The following is a 20,324-nucleotide window of genomic DNA, read 5'->3' as shown; positions in this document are numbered from 1 at the left end:
TTTTATGAGCTATTTTTATAATTTTTTTATTTTTTTTGTATTCTTTCACATTTCCCATTCATTTCCTATGTTGGTCTTTTTTTTTTTTGCCAAGTTCATCCCATTCCGATGAAGCAAAAAAAAAAAAATTAAAATTCAATTTATTTCCCATGTCCATCATTTTTGAACATGAAAGTGTTACTTTTTATTTTTTGACCCTTTAACATATCCAAATTATGTCTACGATTGTGTGTGTGTGTGTGTGTGTGTGTGTTCACATAGCTAATGCAACAAAAGTTACCAAGTATCATTTAATTCCGATGAAGCTACATTTTTCAATCAAAAGTGTAGAGGATTTTAAGGCTAAAATATCCAATTGTGAGTTAATAGCCATGTCTTTAAACTCTGTAGAAAGTTCTGTGGTTGCTTAGCTAGATAAACAAGTAATATTTGAGAACTTCTCTTTTCAGGAATTTCTCTTTAGATCAATTCTTTCTTCTTCCTCAATAAAATGTTCATGAACGCTGACTTCTTAAGCAGCAGAAAGACAAAGTATGCCAGTGAACAGCATGATCTGCACCTTCCACGAGACTAGCATCAAACCAGCATGGAAATTTATGGTCATTTCAGTGGGGTCACTAATTTTGAAACGTCGGAAAGATCCGCTGGGAGATCCAGAGGCATGCATACAGAAGCAGATCTCTCTTGTGCTGAGTAGCACACTTCTCAAGACCAAGTTTGGACAAAACTGTGGAAGGCAAATGTGGAGAGGGCTGGGATGGAGTATGGTTTAGATTAAGAGCTTCCTTTGCAACATAGCTAAAAATAAACCAAAAACCTTGTGCATTGTAAAAATCATCAGCAATCGTTATATAACCATCAGAAGGTGTCTCCAAAAACTCCTGAAGGCCACTCCACTTCTGTGCCAAGACTCTACAACTAGTCAGAAATATAGTGAATTACAAGCATATAACAGAACATTTCATAGGTCACAAATATGCTTAATAATGTGTTCTGGCATGTAATATAATAGTAACTGCAATAGTCTTTAGTAGAATGTAACAACTGGTACCAAACAACTGGAAATCTAGCGCAGTGATCTCTATTTGATCATTTTTACAAAATCTTTTCCACACTGAAATGTGTTGGTGAAAAGAGTGGGAACCTCTTCTGAAACCGCCAAAGGCACAATGATTGAGTCTTTCTTTACTGTATTTATGTGTGACAAAATGGCAAACATATAGCAGAGCAAACCGCAGTATAATTAGTGGTTTCACAGAATCCAAAATCCAGCGGCTTCTCAAAACAGTTCATATGAATTAATCATCTTACTACACAAAGTTCCCAAAGTGTGCTAAATGAGGTCATTAGAGGCAAACGGAGAGAAACCCCTGCTCTCCAAAACTATAATAAAAAACAATAAATGTTCTTTCATGTATAGCCAGAATAACCCGGGTTGCCAAGTGCAAGGTTTCCCTGCAGAACTTGTTTCACAGATTGCATACATTTTTTTATCGAAATGTTTGCATGAATGTACACACCTTCCAGTGTATGGTTTTGCAAATAGAGGGACTGTGTGTGTGCTTTGAGAAAGTGTAGGGTTTTGTTCTGTTTGGGCTTCAAATAGTAAATGGAGGGCCACATAGTGAAGTCTCAGCCTCAGTCGTCACGCCCACGAACCGTTGGCTAAATGTCTGACACACGAAATGGCAAACACTCAAGGAGTTTCAAAGTCGTCATCTGATTGGATTAATTCTAAAGGATTTCTGGGAGACGTGTGTCGTGTTCCACCTGGAAGCTGTTGTGACTCCAAAACCCTTTATGGAAGAAGAAGTCGTGTTTATAACTGTGACATAGATCATTTATCAGAATCAACTAAATGCTGGATTATCAAAAGTATGTGAAATTCGCAGCACCATCGTTGCAGTAAACTTGCATGAGATTTTTGTATAATTGATTTATTAGTTGCACGTCGGTCTGTAATTGCAGGGACATCAACTTTACATGTTAACGCCCCTAAATTCAGCGCTGAACCAAACAAACTGTGGCTTTACATGTCTGCCAGATGGTCCTTGGTCAGTGAAAGTTGTAAAGGAGTCTAAAGTTCTGGCTATGGGAGACTAGTGTAACCCCTCTTTGAGATGTTTCTTACCTGGTATTACTTACCTGCTAAGTTTGTTATTTAAATGTGATTAATAAACTTGTAAAACAAGAGGCTTATTTCTCTCTAGAACTGAAGTATGGTTAATATTTCCAGGTCTTTTTAATGTGGCACACAGGTGTAATATATTAATGGAGGAATCACACCAGTGACGGGAAACACTGATCCACTGATGCAGCTGTGACAGACTCTTCTTGGACCAGAGCAGCTTTAGTAGGAACCTCTCTGACTAGAGGGGTAGAGAGGGACTGAAGCAGCTTTGGAGACCAACTCTGGCTGAGGCTACGACAGGAAACCTTGCCTGGAACTATTTTGGCAGCTTCTGACCCATTTTGGGAGGAACCTTTGTGGCGGACAGTGTGGCACGGTTGGTCATGTCAGGAGCCTCTGGGAAGCTTTGCAACTGGAGCTGCCATAACACAGAGCTCTGGAAATGCAGTGGGATCTAGGGCTGCAGCAGCAGGAACCTTCAAGAAACTCTGGGACCAGGGTAGTTCTGAAATGATACCCTGTTGAGTAACTTTTGTGGTGCTTGAGACTCTGACCTCTCTGACCTCAGCCGGTTCTGGAGCAGCGGTGTTCAGGGGGGCAATCACAGTTATTTCTGGAGCAGCTTTGGAAGCGCAGTGCCTGTGGCAGGAACCTGTGGAGCTGCGGTGTGAGGGATCTCTGGGACCTGTGAAGCTGTTGAATCCTTCGATTTTCAAGTCAGGAGACTCTGTGGAGCCTCAGCAGCTTCTGCAGCAACAGGAATACTTTATAGTTGTTTTCACATGGATTTTGGATCTAAGGTGTCTGAGACCGGGAGCTCTGTGGTAGGGTGACCATACGTGCCATTTTTACAGGACACGTCATTGCCAGGATTTCTATATTGCCTAAAATATCCAGGTTTTGGCTGTTTGCACTTATACACACAGATAGAGATAGATAGCTATAGAGGGCAGAGCAGACGGCTCCTTATGCTCCTGTATAAATGGCACATTTGGCCACCCTACTCTGTGGCCATGACTGAAATGTCTGTTACATCCATGACACTAAGTCTCTGGCAAAGCCACTAAAATGTAAGCCTGCAACCTTTATCCAAAAAAAGCGTAACGGCTAATGCTAACGCTTCTGTTTTGGCAGTACTTGGAAAAGTAGACCAGAGGCCTATTTATTTTTTATTTTTTAAATGGATGTCAATGAAGGAGAGGCTTCACTATGCTGAATAAACAGCTTTTTAGAGGAAATGGCTCATCATTTAATGAATCGACAACCTATCTGCTAATCTTCGACATGTTTTACACTAAAAATAGTTCAATCCAAAAGTATTGTTTAGAGTTTACCATGAAAAAAAATGCTGTTTTATAAGAGAAGTCACTGACTTTTTGCGACAGGTGGGATTCAGCTTACGGCACTTCTCATTTATTCCTATGGTATCCGTAAACAGCGATTGAGTGTCGCACACCTCTGACTGAAATTCAGTGACGTCAAGGCTGAAATGTGATTGGTTATTAAGGTTATTAGATCTTTTAGCATGAACTTGACTGGGAGCTCTGGGAAGCCCTGGGCGACTCCATTATATAAAAATATGATTGGATGGTGCAATGCTTAACTAACTTAACTAAAACGAAAAGTTCTGCAGAATGCAAAAACTACCACCTCAAGCCAGATGCAAGGCTGACGCTTTCCACCATGACCAACAGAGGAACCTGAAACACAAAGTTGTACAATTAGACATAATTTATGAACATGTTTTGTTAAAGCAGGTAGGGCTGCATTATTTAAAACTTTATACAAATATTAATACAAATTTTGTACAAATATTAAATGTTCTTATCTGTATAAAACATTTATCACATTGTGAAAAAGTACTTAATTTTAAGTTATGATTTCGATTTTTATATTATGTGTAAATGATTAAGAGACGTCTTATTGAGAAACAAGAGAAAAAACGAGGCAAGCCTCAAAAGCCTGCTCTTTTTCTGCCTCTTCTTCTTGGTTTTCTGTCCCCCGTCTCCTCAGGGTGGCCAGGTCTGCGTAGCAAAACAGAAATTGCCCAGAGACCTTATTCCAAATACAAAAACTCTAAATATGCAATTGCCATAAGGCTCCCTATACCAGAGGCCCTCCGTCACAATACTGTTAAAGGGATAGTTCACCCAAAAATGACAATTCTGTCATTAAGTACTCACCCTCATGTCGTTCCAAACCCGTAAGACCTTTGTTCATCTTCAGACCACAAATTAAGATATTTTTGATAAAACAACAAAACAAAACCATGCGTCAGTGCATGCATCAATACTCTCTCCATAATGGCGGCACGCCGCTGCATACGGGAGGAGAATTGTTGAATAAAGTCATTATTTTTATTTTCTTTGCACATAAAAGTATTCTCGTAGCTTCGTAAAATTATGGTTGAAGCGCTGATGTCACATGGACTATTTTACTGATGTCCTTGCTACGTTTCTGGACCTTGATCGTGGTAGTAACCTTGCTGTCTATGGAGGGACAGAGAGTCTTATGGGTTTGGAATGACATGAGGGTGAGTAATTAATGACAGAATTGTAATTTTTGGGTGAACTAACTAACCCTTTAAGTTGTATCATTGGTAGAATATAATAGTTCAATATGGTATAGTAGAATATAGTAGTAGTCATGCTATTTGTCAAACCATTAACCCACAGCAACAGTGTAAAACTAGCCCAACCCTGTCTTCTTTCTCCCCCGCTCGCCTCCGTCAGTAACCGCAGCCGCCTCTTCAGGAGGGGGATGGAGCGCAGCCGTGTGGTCGATGGGTGTCAGTGCTGTATGAGAAATATATAGGCCTATACAGTCCCCTCCAAAAGTATTGGAACAGTAAAGACAAAATTGCTCTGTTGGCTGTGGAGTCAAGACATTTGCAAATATGATTAAAAGATGAATATGAGACAAAACTACAGAATGTCACATTTTATTATTAGCCGTTTCAACACATACATGTTTTACCAAATTAAACGAACAGCACTTTTAGAGTTCATCCCACATAAGTATTGGGACAGTTGAACATAAGACAGATATAAAAGATTAAAAGCTATTATTTAGTTGCAGATCCCTTGCACACAATCACAGCAGTGAGTCTGTGACCCATAGACATCACCAGACTCTTGGTCTCATCCTTTGAAATGCTTTTCCCAGCCTTTAATGCAGCCAATTCCAATTGTTGCTTGTTTTGGGGAGTTTCTGCCTTTACTCTCCTCTTCAGCTGGTGAAATTCATGTTCAATCAGATTTAAATCTAGAGATTGACTTGAGCAAGCTAAGACTTTCCATTTCTTTGCCCTTATAAATTCCTTGACTGAACTGGCAGGGTGTTTTGGGTCATTGTCCTGATGCAATATGAAGCACTTCCCAATTAATCTGGTGGCATTTTCTTGAATATTGGTAGGCAAGATGACTTTGTACCCGTCCAAATTCATTCTGCTACTGTCATCATACATTAAGTCATCAGTAAAGTTGAGACGGCCTGTTCCAGAGACAGCCATGCATGCCCATGCCATGACACCACCTCCACCATGCTTTACAGATGAGGCTGTATGCTTGGGATCATTGCAGTTTCCTCTTTTTCTCCACATTTTTGCTTTCCCATCACTTAGATGAAGGTTCATCTTTGTCTCATCGGTCCATAAACACAGTTCCAAAACTCTTCTGGCTCACCTTTGTGCTTTTTTGCAAACTCTAATCTTGTCTTTCTATGTTTGGTGCTGGTCAGAGGTTTGCATCTTGCTGTGTAGCATCTGTAATTCTGTGTCAAAGTCTCCTGAGGACAGTAGATTGTCAGAGCATCACCCCAGCTTTCTGGAAGTTGTTGGTGATTTTACAGACACGTCTTTTAGGATTCATTTTCACAGCTTTTATGATTTGTCTGTCATCAACTACTGTTGTTTTCTCAGCTGATCAGGTCGTTGTTGGTTGCTGGTGTCGCTGGTGGTTTCCAAACTCTTGATTTCTCCATGCCCTTTGTTTTTGCTATAGCTATAACTGACATCCTCTTTTCTTTTAGCATCCAAATTGCTTGCTTTTCTCATCTTTAATGCATGGTTTTTCCTTCTGGAGCATCTGTGAGTGTTTGAATCTTCTGTAATAGTTGCATATGTGTCCCTCATTTGTCCTCAGCGTGAAAAGATGGATCTCAAAATCATACAGTCATTGTTGAAAAGGGTTCAAATACACAAAAATGCTGGAAAACCAAAGAATTTGTGGGAGCTGAAGGATTTTTCTGAAGAACAGCAGGCAGTTTAACTGTTCAGGACAAACATGGGACTCATGAACAATCACTTAACAAAAAAAACAAAAACACAGCTTTGGATCGTTCAGGTAACAACACAGTATTAAGAATCAAATGTAAACTTTTGAATTCAGCTATTATTTTCTCTTGTGGACTATATGTAAACATCTTTCATGTGAAATATCTTATTCAGGTCAGTACTAATTAATAACATGCATTTTGTATGATCCCTCTTATTTTGGTAAAATAATTAACATTTTGCAGATTCTGAAAGGTGTACGTAAAGTTTTGACGTCATCTGTATATATACACACACACATATAGTGTTTAATGACGAATGATTGCATTTGTGTATGAATTACTGTAAAATGTTTAGGTAGCTTATTAAAAGTGTTAAAACAACACATCCAAAACACATTTCAGTATATTTTACAGCATATCACCTGTTTGTGTTTTATTAATCTTTGTGTGGTTCTAAGTGTATAATTACTGTGTAAATATAATAATTATAATTACACACTAAGATAAGCCAATTTAGAGATTTATTTTAACAATTAACAGTGTGCTTTAAGGGATTGTTCTGTCTGATAGCGCTGTCAAACAGTTGCTGGTATAGCCATTAACTTCCATAGCATCTTTTTCCACATAGCAAAGCATACAGGTTTGGAATAACATAAGAGTGGGTAAATGATGACAGAGTAGCATTTTATGGGTGAATTATCCTTTTAACTGTTCAATCTTATATACATATATTTTCTTTATTCTTCCAGTAAGACAGACAGATATTTCCTTTGTGCAGTGGCCCCAAAAATATTTGTCTGTTATATAGAGAGAGCGCAGTTTATTGCATTGAAGATATACGTGTGTGTGTAACTTGCTTGGTGCAATGCAATAAACGGTCTATTTTCTGTGATGCAGATGACTGTTGTAGGCCTATAGAGCCCACTGATTATCAGTTACAACTGATTTATACAACAGACTGCATTTAATGCATAAACCTGACTGATTCAAAAGCCATCAGAATTATATCTTCTCAGCCATAAAATTATCAGAAACTCCACCAGATGGCATGTTATTGCTAGTTTTTTTCTTTCCTCAAATATGATCTCTATATTTTCCTGTATCATACTATATGAGAATAAAGCTATGAATTCTTTGCTACTGAAATGGAAATGAAGAAACTCTGACAACTAAACAGATTTTCAATAAGACTGCGAACCCTGCAGCAACGTGTGATGAAAGGGTCCCAGCAGCCACTGAATGGACATTGAAGGAAAAGAGGCTTTTTTTCTTTTGTAAAAAGTCAGTCATGTTTCATTTGATTACAGGATTACAATTTCTGTATTTACAACAATAATAAAAAAAAAAACTCCATTCAAATACATGAATAAAGCCAGGCAACATGGGTTTCATTTGGACGGTATAAAAAAAAAAAAAGAAACTTAACCGCAACCATTTACAGGCAAACTCATGGCCTTTGACCAACCCGCCGTCCACTATGACACTGAACACTGACAGGTGGCTGAAAGAGTTTCCATTTGACAAGTCTGCTGTTAAATTCACTGGCGCAATAATATCACACGAGTCTGTTCATTCTGAGTCAGCCTTGGCATCCTTGGGCTTTTTCTTTTTCTTCTTCTTTGCGCTCTCCGTAACCTGTGTGAGAGAGAGAGAGTACGTTCAGAATTAGTGCTGTCAATCAATTAAAGATAAAACTTTTCTGTAATAAATCGTGACCAATTGTCTGTTAATATATTTAGTTATAATTTCAGTCAAATCTCAAAATAAATGTAGACACATGGTTATATTTGAAATGTCTTTAATGGCATCTTTTTACGAAGTAACCTATTAATAATGAAGGCCAGTATCATTGATATCAATACTGCTACGGAGGTCTCTTAAATGTATTTTTCCCTCAATTTATGTCATTAAATATTGCGGCATAATGTAGTCCTTTTTAACATTTAACAGGCTTTGAAAAATATTACTCGCCTTAGTTTCTTCCTCTGCTGGAGCCTCAGCCGCTGCCTCTTCTGCTGGCTTCAATTTCTTTTCTTTCTTCTTTTTCTTTTTCTCCTTCTTGATTTCTTCCGTCTTTGTGTCCTTAGCAGCCGCAGCTTCACTTTCGCTTCCGCTCCCATCTCGCTTCCTCTAGAATACCCCAGAAAAATTGTTAATTCAATACCAATATGAAAAAGTGCAAATGTATCCATGCGCTCCAGAAATCATACCTTTGATGACGTCTGAGCAGCCTCGGCACTCTTTTTCACCTTGGATGTGCTAGGAGAGGAAAAACTAAACATTAATTTAGTTCCAAACCAATGCAGCTCAGGAGTCTAAAGGAAGCGTGTGAGTGTTTGTGGCCATCAATTGAGCGCATTAATCTGATGAATAAAATGTGTTCAAATTAATGAAACAAGTTTACCAAATAAGACCGGTTTATTTTAATTAGTCTGACTTATTTTCAGTTGATTTGGTTCTAAACAAGTCAGTCTAACTGAAATGAACCTGGCTTATTTGGTAAACTTGTTTTATGAAACAGGACACAACTGTATAATGTAGCCTATTGGGATGGGAAGATTCCCCGATTCGCTCGGTGCATCGGCAAAAAAAAGTTAATGCATCGGTTTAAAAAGCATGCATCGGATACAAGTTGGCATTTGTATAGCCATGCATAGTTTCTAACATTTGCATCGGTAAAAATTGATTTATATATAATTACTACTGGATGCGCCACACTTTTGTTTAGAAAGTGACCAATAATCTGTGACCTATATACCTGTGTTGCATATATATTTTATAGGTAGATTGATTTCTCCTCTTGAAACTGTTTCTAAAGCGTGTTCTTTCATCACCGATGCGCGTGAATATGACGAATCACAACAACACAGTGACTCGAGGAAAAGTGGGGATTAAAGTCCAAAACCTGACTTGAAATAACCCAACAAATCAATCAAGGCTAAAGCGGTTATAAACTATGTAAATTCAGACAAACTAATTTGTGCTCACTTATTCTTAAGCAGCCCTTCAATGTCGATCATGGATCAAATTGATCCAGCATGGCAAACAGCGAATATATTGTGACGTGTTGTTTTCCTCAGTGCATAACTTACAGATGAAAAATATACTCGTGACATGTCAATGTTAGGAAGTCAAGTAAATGTATCCATTTTGCTGTCAGGAGTGGGCTTACGCGCTGCATGCACACTTAATTGCATGCACACATAATTAAGTCAAATATGCATTATATGGCGGCAGTAACTGTAAAGGGACTATTGTAATGGGTAAATAAAACGTAAGCTAATACAGTCCTAATTACTAAGCTCAGATGAGTTAATGTGTTTCTTAGCAGTTAGATTTTAGTGATTGTTAATGCTTTAAAGAGCAATGTTAGATTGTAATGTCTTAATGCTATCTGTTCTAACTATAAAAGCTACAGCTGTTATAAAACCAGAGAGAAAGGCTGCATGGCTATGATCGTATGTGAGAGAGTCAGTGGTAATATTGCATTCCTATTGGTCAGTGTTAGAGGAGCTCAGCTTAGCCTGAACCAGGTTAGCTTTCCAGCATAAGTAGTCACAGTGACTGAGGTTGATCATATCGTTGGCTATGTATCGAGATGCGCATCCCATCGGCCTCAGTTATGGAGCTGCACATCCCTATTCCCCTAAGAATGCAGTTATACACCCTAAAATTCAAGATACGACAGCAAAAATGCTCCTATATGGCTGTGTCTTATATTAAGATCATATGAAAGCGTTTAGCAAGAGTGCTGTTGTTTCTCCAAATATCTACATGATTGAAAAGTGATTTTATACAATTCAACGAACTGAGTTTCCTTTTTGAAACAATATTAACATGCGAGTCAATGATTCATAAAAACACTTGCTTAGTTTCTGAATGAGTCAGTCTTTTCAACATTTGCTGTTATATGAATATTAAAATATAAAACTATGCAATTCCACAATGTAGCCTTAGTGTTAAATCAAAATATTTGTAAACTATGAAATATCTACTCAATGTTTTTAAGACGATAATGACTATAAAAATTCTCTTTTGTTTGGCACCCATTAGACTAACTGCATAAGTGATTTGACGTTATTTAGTGTGATGTTTCTCTTCTGTTAGAATGAGCACTGTGGAGTCAGAGGCAACAAATGCTCTGTTTTCCACCAAAATGGAGCTGTAATTTGTGCCATGCATGCATTTAAAGACTACATCACTGACCTAACACATCCTTCCAGTCTATTTTGACATCAGAAATAATTTTATGTCATTACAAGATTCTTTTGATGCAACAGGAAGAAATTCTTAAATCAAAAATGGCATTTGCAAAGCTGATAGACTCCCTTATGAAATGCACCATTTATTTGTCCTATTATTACTGCTGTTGTGTTGAAAATAAAGATGTGATATGTTTGTGATCTTCATAAGTAAAACATTAAATATCGGCTCAGATGTAAGTGTACCTGTAGTCTACGTAGCCCTCTTTCCAGTCTGTAGGGGTGCTGCCATTCGGTTTGCCATGTTTGTCTAGAAGTCCTTTTTGGATCATCATTTTCTTCTGACTGGCCTGAAATGCATGAATTTTTAAAATACACGTAAACGCCGATTTCACCAATTAGCAGCGTGACTTCTCTGAACGTTTCTCACCTTCGGTCCGAGGCCCCATTTGCGCGGATACGTGTCTCGCTCCATAATGACCCTCTTGATTTTGGCGACAATACCGTGGTCACATGTGGATATGACTGCTGTTGTCATCAGGGCAACCGCTGAGAATAAAATAAAATAAAACTGAAATCTGCTAAAAGACACGTGGCCAGTATCTCACACAGCCATCAGTCTTGGGTGATAGATAGACGGTCATCTTTGCAGTAATGCTCATGAAATCTATATCACATCATGTGGTTTAAAACGGTACATGCTGGGGCTGAGAGATGTGTTAACATTTACCTGTGCAAATGGCTTCTCCTTTTGTAGTTATAATGACTATGTCTTGATTCACTTCGATACCATCTTCATACCGCAGGACGCCTGGTAGCATGATCTTAGCGCCGTAACATATAGCGTTCACCTGTTACACAAAAAGCATCATTAGACCGGCCGACTTCAAAACTGGTCTGGAACTTTGAATTGCATAATGAACAAGTTTTCATACAGCGCTGTCCTTCATGACGATCCTTTTGTGGGAGATGAGGAGTTTTTCCAGAGGGTAGATCACTCTCCTCAGGTAAGACTCGTCTTTGTTGTGGTCAAACTGCCACTGGGCATCCATCACGTCATGCATGGTCACCAGGTTATCCTTGGAGAAACAAACACTGGTATCAGCCAATGTGGCCTTGATCATTCAAAAGTCTTGCAACAGATGAATTAAAAGTTTCTGATGCAAACATTTGAACCTTTGCATTTTATGCAAGTAAATATTGTAATTGTTCATGCAATGCATGTAGTTTAATGTAGGTTGAAGTTCTATAAAGGTGGTCAAAGCATAACCACTTCGTCTTTCTATTGTCATCCAGCCATTTTCTGTATCAAAGATTAATTACCAGAACTGGGGAGAAAGCCCAGATCTGAACTCAACACTTTGGTTCTGCAGACTTCAGCGAACAAGTTATCGACGTACCTTTTCACCCATCACACCGGAGCGCACTCGCCGCAGCTCCTGCATCTGACCGCCAACTCCCAGCAGCAGACCCATATGAACACACAGAGTCCGGATGTATGTGCCCGCTTCACAGCTCACCCAGAAAATACCTGCACACCATATGAGAGCACACAATTACTCTCAATCTTGCACTTTTCAAACAAAGTCATTGTAGGGCATAAAAGCCATCAGTCAAGGGTGATAGATAGCTGGTCATCTTTGCACAGAGTGCTACTGCAATCTACATCACATCATGTGGCTTCAAAATAAGAGTCAACATCCAACTGCATTCACAATATGGCTGGGTGATACGGCTAAAAACAAATCACAATATTTTCCATATCAAACGCTATTGATATTTACTTACGAACAGTGTTGGGGAAAATTACTTTTAAAAGTACTGCATTACAATGTTGCGTTACTCCATAAAAATTAACCTATGCGTTACTTAGCATTTTATGCTGCTCCATTTATTTTACTGTAGGATCACTGTTAGATGAATCCAAAGTAAAAGTGTCCATAGATTAACGTTATCGACAAATTGTATCACCCAGCTTTTTGTAAAACGTAAATAGAAATAAGGTGCAGATTTCACGTGGTCTTCAATTAATCCTTTTAAAAGTTCCTACCTAATCGTCTCTCTGGATCATATTCAATAAGTTTGCTGTCATAGATGGTTCGCACTCGCAGCTGGCGCTTCACAGCGGCGATGAGCGGAGGCCTCTGGAACAGGGCTCCTGTCAAACACTCCAGAGCCTGCAGAGAAAAGCACAAAACACTCAGAATCTCTCTCAGACGTCCTGTAGCCATTTACAGTCACACGGTCCGTGTGTACGTGTTCAGACGTGTCAGCTCTTCTTTGGTGAAACCAGGCCCTCCAAACCTGCATGATCCTCCAGACCAGCGGCTGCAGAAGAACACTGCAGCAGACAGCAGGAGACCAGAGAGAGAGGAGGCCCGGAGACACTCAGAGAATGGATAAAACAAGCTCATCATCACACAACAGCGAACCGCCACGCTAACAACCTACACTATCTGCTGAATGAAGAGAAGTATTCAAGACATCAGAACCTCAATGTCAGAAGGAAAACGCAGTTGGGTCACGTACAATTAAATATTGAGTTCAATACAAGTTAGACTCAAACGACTGCATTCGCAGCATATTGTTGATTACCACAAACAAGAACTCACTGTTTTGTTGTTTTTTTGCCAAACTAAAGGCCTGTTAGACATTTTTAATTTGACAATGATTGCTGATGCCGCGATTTAAACCATCATGTGCACAATTTTTTTTTATAGAGTGTAAAATGTAACTTGGCCAAAAAAATGTGCTCAAATCTTTCATGTTTCTTCACTCTGATTTTAATATTGATCTGATTAACAAATGTCTTGCATGTGTTTGTTTTATTGGTTGTGTTTGACTCGTCCCACCAGACGCATTTTTATTCTTTTTAAATCTAAGGAGAGAACAACCAGATTTGTTTTAACCCAATAAAACCTAGTTTCAAATTTGATAATTTAAGGCCCCTAAACGATCAATCAAAACTTCTCTAATAATGCTGTTGTTCACAATCTACTACATTTTTTTCCATGAAGAAAAATATATTTTAGTATAACTACAAATGTTCACTTCCACTTGTGCTTCATGCATTTTTGCTGTGAAATATTTACTGATCTTTATGAAGTAAAAATAACTTTGATATTAGCAATATTTCCAGATGAATACTTACTGGACTAAAGCAGCTGCGCTTGACTTGATTACCCAGACATTTTTTTTTTAGAAAAATCAGTGAGTCTCAAATATGATCATCATCAGGCTTTTGAGGAACGTTTATTTGTTCATCTCTCAATCACCATTGGATTGAACTGTATTATGTTTTTATCAAACAAAGCATTTAATCTTTTTGTCCATACAAATAACAGCACCTGCACCAAACTTGAGCATTTTGCCCAGTTTGAGCCTCTGAATAAACCTCTGGGCTCCATATTCTCACTAAATCATACTATATGAGCCATAAAGGCCTCATGTATCAAAAATGCATGTGCAGACATTTTAGATTTTGCCTAAAGGCTCAATAAACCTTTGATTTTTCTGTCCATTTCATATTTCAGGCTTTACAGGGTTAAAGGACCAGTCAAAATTAATTGTAGTAACCAACATCATGGGACAAGCACTGTTGACTGAGCTAAGAATATCCCTTAGTCACAATTCTGCACATTTACATAAGCTTGCTTTAACATTACTAATAATGGCTTTCAAAAGTTCATGCAAATGGATTCTATAAGGACTCTATTAATGTTTTTTGGTCCAATTTCTTAACATACAAAAGTACCTCTTTAGAATTAAAGAAAATATACATTTTAAAAAAAGATTTCTAACATCAGCGTATATACAGTACCAACTCGACTAGTTTAAAGCACAGTCCTACTTACCCTGGCTAGCTGGTGCTCGTTCTCTAGTGCATTGTGCAGCCGTACTATGCCCACATACTCTTTGCCTAAAAGCAAGGGCACAAGAGTAGTAAGGAGAGGCCACTAATTTTATTGTGAGTGTGAACATATCAAAGTCTTGATGTGGCAGCGTTACGACAGACCCACCTGCGCTCTGCTGAGACTTGACCAGTCGTGTAGCTCGATCCACACACACGATCAGGCAGCCCGTGACTTTAGGGTCAAGAGTGCCGCTGTGGCCTGTTTTGTCCACACGAAGAATTCTCTTGATCCAAGCCACGACTTCATGGGAAGAGGGGTTTGCAGGTTTGTCCAGATTAATGAAACCAGTCCTGGGCGGATAGATAAAAAAAAAAAAACTTGTAGGAACTCATGGTACAACTCATAACCTTGCATTTTTGGAGAAACCATCAGTCAAGGGTGATAGATAGCTAGTCATCTTTGCACAGAGTGCTACTGCAATCTACATCACATCATGTGGCTGTGTGTCATGACAAATACTTTAGGGATGTAACAGTTCACTCAACTCACCACGATACACGATACTTATTTCATGATAGGATTCTCACGATTTTAACAATTATATTTTAGGCAAATTATAAATGAAAAGGTGTCCTTTTATTATTATTTCTCAGATAAAATGCTGCACATTTCTTTGAGAAAATTAAACGCTAAAATTAAAACAAAAACCTAAATAAAACAAAGATAATCTCGTCATATAAACAAATTAAGGCTTTGCCTGTGCTCTTTCTATTTAAAATGGGAGGCAACTACTGCCTTTTAAATCACGATCCAAACAAAGAAGCCGAATACATGCAGCCTGAGCGGTTTCCGTTTCAGAAAACCGATTTGCTTTGTGAAACTATACTACATTAAACATCAGAACGAACAACCAGCAGATGGAGTGAATGAGATGCAGATTCACTCTCTGACAGCAGGTGGCGCTTATGTAACAGCAGCGATACAGTGTTTCTTTGGTTATCGCCGTAAACAAAGCAGCGCTGGGCTTAAAAACTCTGCTTTCACATGCATTACACAGAGACAAAATTAAAGAAAATACCATCTAAACTCTTCTGAAGACAGTCAGTTCTCCACAGAGATGCACTCATATAAACCCCCACACCCAACGGTATCGTGAATCATTTAACATCTCAACCGGCACATTTTTTTAGATTTTCAACCGGCTCATGGTGCATCGTTACATCCCAATTACTTATTAATGATTTCATACCTGACATAATCATGTATGTTCCTCTTGAGTGGATTCGAGCCATGTGGCAGAGGAGTGTAATGAGCCGTCCGGATGTTGAGCTTATCGAAGTTCTGTAGAGGAGCAGGTTTATAGGTCACAACAAGAACACAAAGCAGAAGCGACTATATCAAAACCTAAGTTTGCATGTGTGATCAGACACGTCTACTCGTCTTTGCCAGAACCGGTCTGACCCTAGCACCAGCGCATCAGATCCCGCCGCGGTCGACCCAATAGAACATTGGAGCAGCCGAGCAGAACCAGACCGCTGTAACCCTGCAGCCCAGAACGGACCACAAGGCCGCTGAGGGACAGAACCAGCAGCGCTCGGCGAATGGATAAACACGTTCATCACGCCACACATGCACTCAGTGAGAGGATCTGTGGGTAATCAGACACCAACCTTCAGCAGTAACGGCCATTGAGACGTGTCCAATCTTGCGACCTTAGATTCAGGTTTGATGAGGAAGTCTCCACATTCTTGAATCTCCTGAAGGCAACAATTTAAGAAATGTATTAGGAAGCTGAATTTGAAAATGACCAACATCTAGATTGAAATCAGGTGGTGTTGTCATACCAAAATTCAATACTACAATAATTCTGTACAAGTCATCAATTCTGGTTTTAACGCGTCTTAGAAACATGTAACTAAGAACGGTCTATTCAGTGGTCAAATACAGGGTTTCTGCAGGTTTTAGGATGATAACATTTTACGAAAATGTGTCATTGCAAAATGGGATGTTCTTTCTCAACATTTCTGTCTTGTTGACCAGTGAAAGTGTCTCAAGGTTCTCAAATCAAGATACATTTACTTTAAAACTTCAAAATTACACAAATCTTGTTTTCTGTGAAACTAATCTGAATTAAGTGAATTTATGTTTTAAAATCTGCCAACGGGCTCAGAAAAATCAACTAAATTTAGAAGCGAAGAGTTATATCGACCGATATTTGTTCATGTTCAGTATACATTCACATTTTGTTCTCTCTCAAAACAAGATTTCATATCTTCATTTTGCATAAAGGAAATCAAGTACCTTAAGACAAGGACATCTATTTATTTGTATTAAAATAAAGAAACATTAGGAAAAAAAAATTTAACATTTAATGCCATGACTTCACGAATTCATGACTTCCATTATGACTGCATTTGTAACCTTCAATCCGTTGAGCACCATTTAAGTCCACTATATGGAGAGAAATATTCAACCCTCTACATATGCAACTCAATCTTGGGCGACTAAATGACTGAATTAGCCACTGGCTAATAAGTTCACAGATTTTACTCGCCAGTGTGTGAGTTGGAAGCCAAGTATATAAGTTTAGCACAGATATATTTTCACTCTCCGAACACGCTTCAGAGTTTCACTCTCCATCAAGCGACCTGTGCTTTTTTTTTCCCAGTTCATCTGAATGGATGATAGATACATTTTTAGATGTTTTTATTAGTAGGCTACATGAACGCTCTTACACATTTTATCTCCCCAACAGATTAATTTGAAATAAGTTTGTTCGCCAATTCAGAAGACCGCACACAAAGCCCGTGTCTCTGAATGCTTCTCATACTCGCTTCACTTCAATTCCACTTGGATGAAATTAAACATTCAGCACATTTACCACTTGTTCTTAAAATCCCAAATACTTAAAAATAAACAAATCAGCCCATGTAACATGTAATGCTCTAATAATTGACAAAAGAAATACAGTTCTTTATTTATAAAAAATAAACATCTTTCCTGTGAAATTCAGTAATTCTGTAAAAAAAAAAAAAAAATAGTAATACCATTATAATCTTCCCTGCAGAAGGAAAAAAAAAAAAAAAAAAAAAAAAAAAAAAAAAAAAAAAAAAAGTAGAACCCCTCCCAAAACACAATAGAAAATGTAATGTATTTAAGGGTTATAATGGGAATTGTATTGGTTTTAACTATAATGCTGTCTGCTGGTATTTGATGCATTCTATTGGTGGGATGTAATCTAGCAGATGGCAACCAATAGAACAACAGTAATTCCTATTGCAATAATGCCCAAAACAAAAAACACATCTTGTAATGGTTTTTATGGAAACTATAAGAATTTCTGTGATGGCTTCTATTGTTTTTTTCAGCAGGGTAACGATACTTATACTGTGCTGCACATTATTGACAATATTGAGCTGAAGCTTGACTTTGCAAATTTAAAAAAAAAAAAAAAAAAAAAAAAAAAAAAAAAAAAAAAAAAAAAATCGCAATGTCAAAAAAAAAAAAAAAAATACAAATCGCAATTTGATATTTTTCCCCAAATTGCACAGCCCCAGCGCTCACCTATTATCGTCCCCATTTTGATTAACGAAAGTGAATTAACCTGATTAATATTCATGAATGCAGCAGCTCATTAATCCTTAGTGCGTTTTATATTGTTCTTAATAGAATTCTTATTAATCATCATCATCATCTATTATTGTTCATTTTTTACAGAAACACTGAATGACCAAAAAAGCACCACCACCAGTCCTAAGTTCAGTTAAAAAGACTAACATGCATTCATAAACGGTAAACAAGATTTAATTCAAATTACTAAAGTTCTATCATTACATAGGCCTACTTGATTATCATATTATAATGCTTGACTGACTGATGTTAAGAATACGTCCAGATATTTAAAGAGCTTGCATATATATATACACACACGCGTGCGTGTGTGTGTGTGTGTGTGTGTATATATATATATATATATATATATATATATATTTGTAATCTTTGTAAAATGGTGCATATATATACATAGAGTATATCAGTCTGGCAAGTAAACGGGAAAAAAAAATGTACTAGCCAATGGTGATTCAATTGCCAAGGTGTCCATAGAGGGTTGAATATTGGAATGTTTTCCTCAAAAAAAACTTAATTTCTTTGCAACTGAAGAAAGAAATACATGAATATCTTGGATGACATGGAGAATAAATGATCAGGACATATTTATTCTGGGCGTGGAGTAACGTATTCCTTCAAGACCTGCACAAACCATGCAAATATTTCAGAAGAATGAAAAATGACTATTCATTTTGGAAAATTTAATGTAAACATTTTCTCCTCGTGGCATACCCAGTTATCAGCATTAATGTGTACTGATGATACATCTATACATGCAAGTTAAAGGCTATGTAATCTGCTGATAATTCATAAATGTGCATGCATATAAAAAAAAAGCATTACCCCAATTTCTCCTTCTGAGAACGTCTTCGTCTTTTTCTTCTTCTTAGCTGATCCAACTGAGGACAAAATAAATCACGGTTACAAATCATTTTATCATGAATATTCTTCGGTTGTAGTTAGCAGTAACGTTAGCTGCGGAACCACGTGGCGTCTGCCTGAGCTCCCGAAAGAGTTTAACCTTGCATTATTAGCCTTAAATTACATTAAACCACCGTCACTACTAAATTCAGATCCCTTATTGCATTGTTATGTATTAAGGCTATTTATTAAAATTTTAATATGACAAGATATCAGGCGCCCACGCAAGCAGAAATATATATTTCCTTAATACTAGCCAAATAATCACAGCTTATTCGTGTTGAGAAAATATGCTTAGATTTCCTACTAGTGCTAATAGTAACATCAGTAAAACACATTACTTAAATTAGATGCATAAGCATAAATCTAGTATTTCTAAATGCACGCGGGAACTCTATTACTCGTTTGGTGCAAGCCGAGAACTCGATTTACGTTTACACTTCTGAAGCGCATCATACTTGTGAATAAAACGCAAAATAAATCATTTTGAGTTTAATTTTAAGCATCGTTACAGAAAACGTAACAAAAAATAACGCAAACGTGTAAAGCATGATCTTACCTTCTGTATCCGCCATCTTCACTGCTGTGCAGCACGTGTTACTGAGCGCGCATGCGCATTTCTCTGCAGAGCTCAGATCTCGGGGTATGAAGCATCGCGATATCATAGCACTTTAGCAACCAGAAATGTAGAGCCCCGCCCTCTTTCTAAGGAGACGCTCTGCCTTTTCACTTCAAAATATAAACATTTTTACTCCACAAATCTACAACATAAACGTGTTCACAAATCCCTCATTAACACATGAACACAGTCATGGCCAAAAATATCGGCACCCTTGGTAAATATGATCAAAGGCGGCTGTGAAAATTAATCTGCACTGTTAATCCTTTTGATCTTTTATTTAAAAAATTGGATAATAAGAATTTAAAATGGGGGAAATATCATTATGAAATAAATGTTTTTCTCAAAAACACGTTGGACACAATTATTGGCACCCCTAGAAATTCTTATGAGTAAAATATCTCAAATATTCACAATTTTGAGCACTCCAGGGTGATTATAAACATGAAATTATCCAGCCATGGCTTACTGTTTCACAGAAATATAAATAGGAGGGAAAACAAAGCCCAAATTTCCTTAATCATCCATCACAATGAGAAAAACCAAAGAATATATTTCTGATGTGCAGCAAAAGATAATTGAGCTTCACAAATTAGTGAAGTGGCTTTAAGAACAGAGCTAGAGCAGTGAAAAGTCCCATTTCCACCATCAGGGCAATAATAAGAATTTCCAATCAAGAGAAAATGTTATGAATCTGCCTGGAAGACGACGTG

At 37.7% G+C, this 20,324-nt stretch overlaps 1 protein-coding gene across 1 annotated transcript; it reads right to left on the bottom strand.

The window, feature by feature from the left end:
* Positions 1-6,911: 6,911 nt before the first annotated feature.
* On the bottom strand, positions 6,912-19,610 carry dkc1 (dyskeratosis congenita 1, dyskerin). The gene is made up of 15 exons (XM_079405563.1): positions 19,552-19,610; positions 18,915-18,970; positions 16,133-16,219; positions 15,712-15,803; positions 14,628-14,812; positions 14,463-14,527; positions 12,659-12,785; positions 12,009-12,139; positions 11,544-11,687; positions 11,339-11,459; positions 11,039-11,157; positions 10,855-10,958; positions 8,617-8,665; positions 8,378-8,536; positions 6,912-8,041 (listed from the first exon to the last, which is right to left on the bottom strand). Exons 1-15 carry the CDS (start codon positions 19,565-19,567, stop codon positions 7,976-7,978), a joined length of 1,521 nt encoding a protein of 506 aa, XP_079261689.1. The 5' UTR covers positions 19,568-19,610; the 3' UTR covers positions 6,912-7,975.
* Positions 19,611-20,324: the final 714 nt, after the last annotated feature.

This window comes from Barbus barbus, assembly GCF_936440315.1.
Source record: "Barbus barbus genome assembly, chromosome: 43".
Taxonomy (NCBI): domain Eukaryota; kingdom Metazoa; phylum Chordata; class Actinopteri; order Cypriniformes; family Cyprinidae; genus Barbus; species Barbus barbus.
This window is presented reverse-complemented; position numbering and strand designations above follow the sequence as displayed.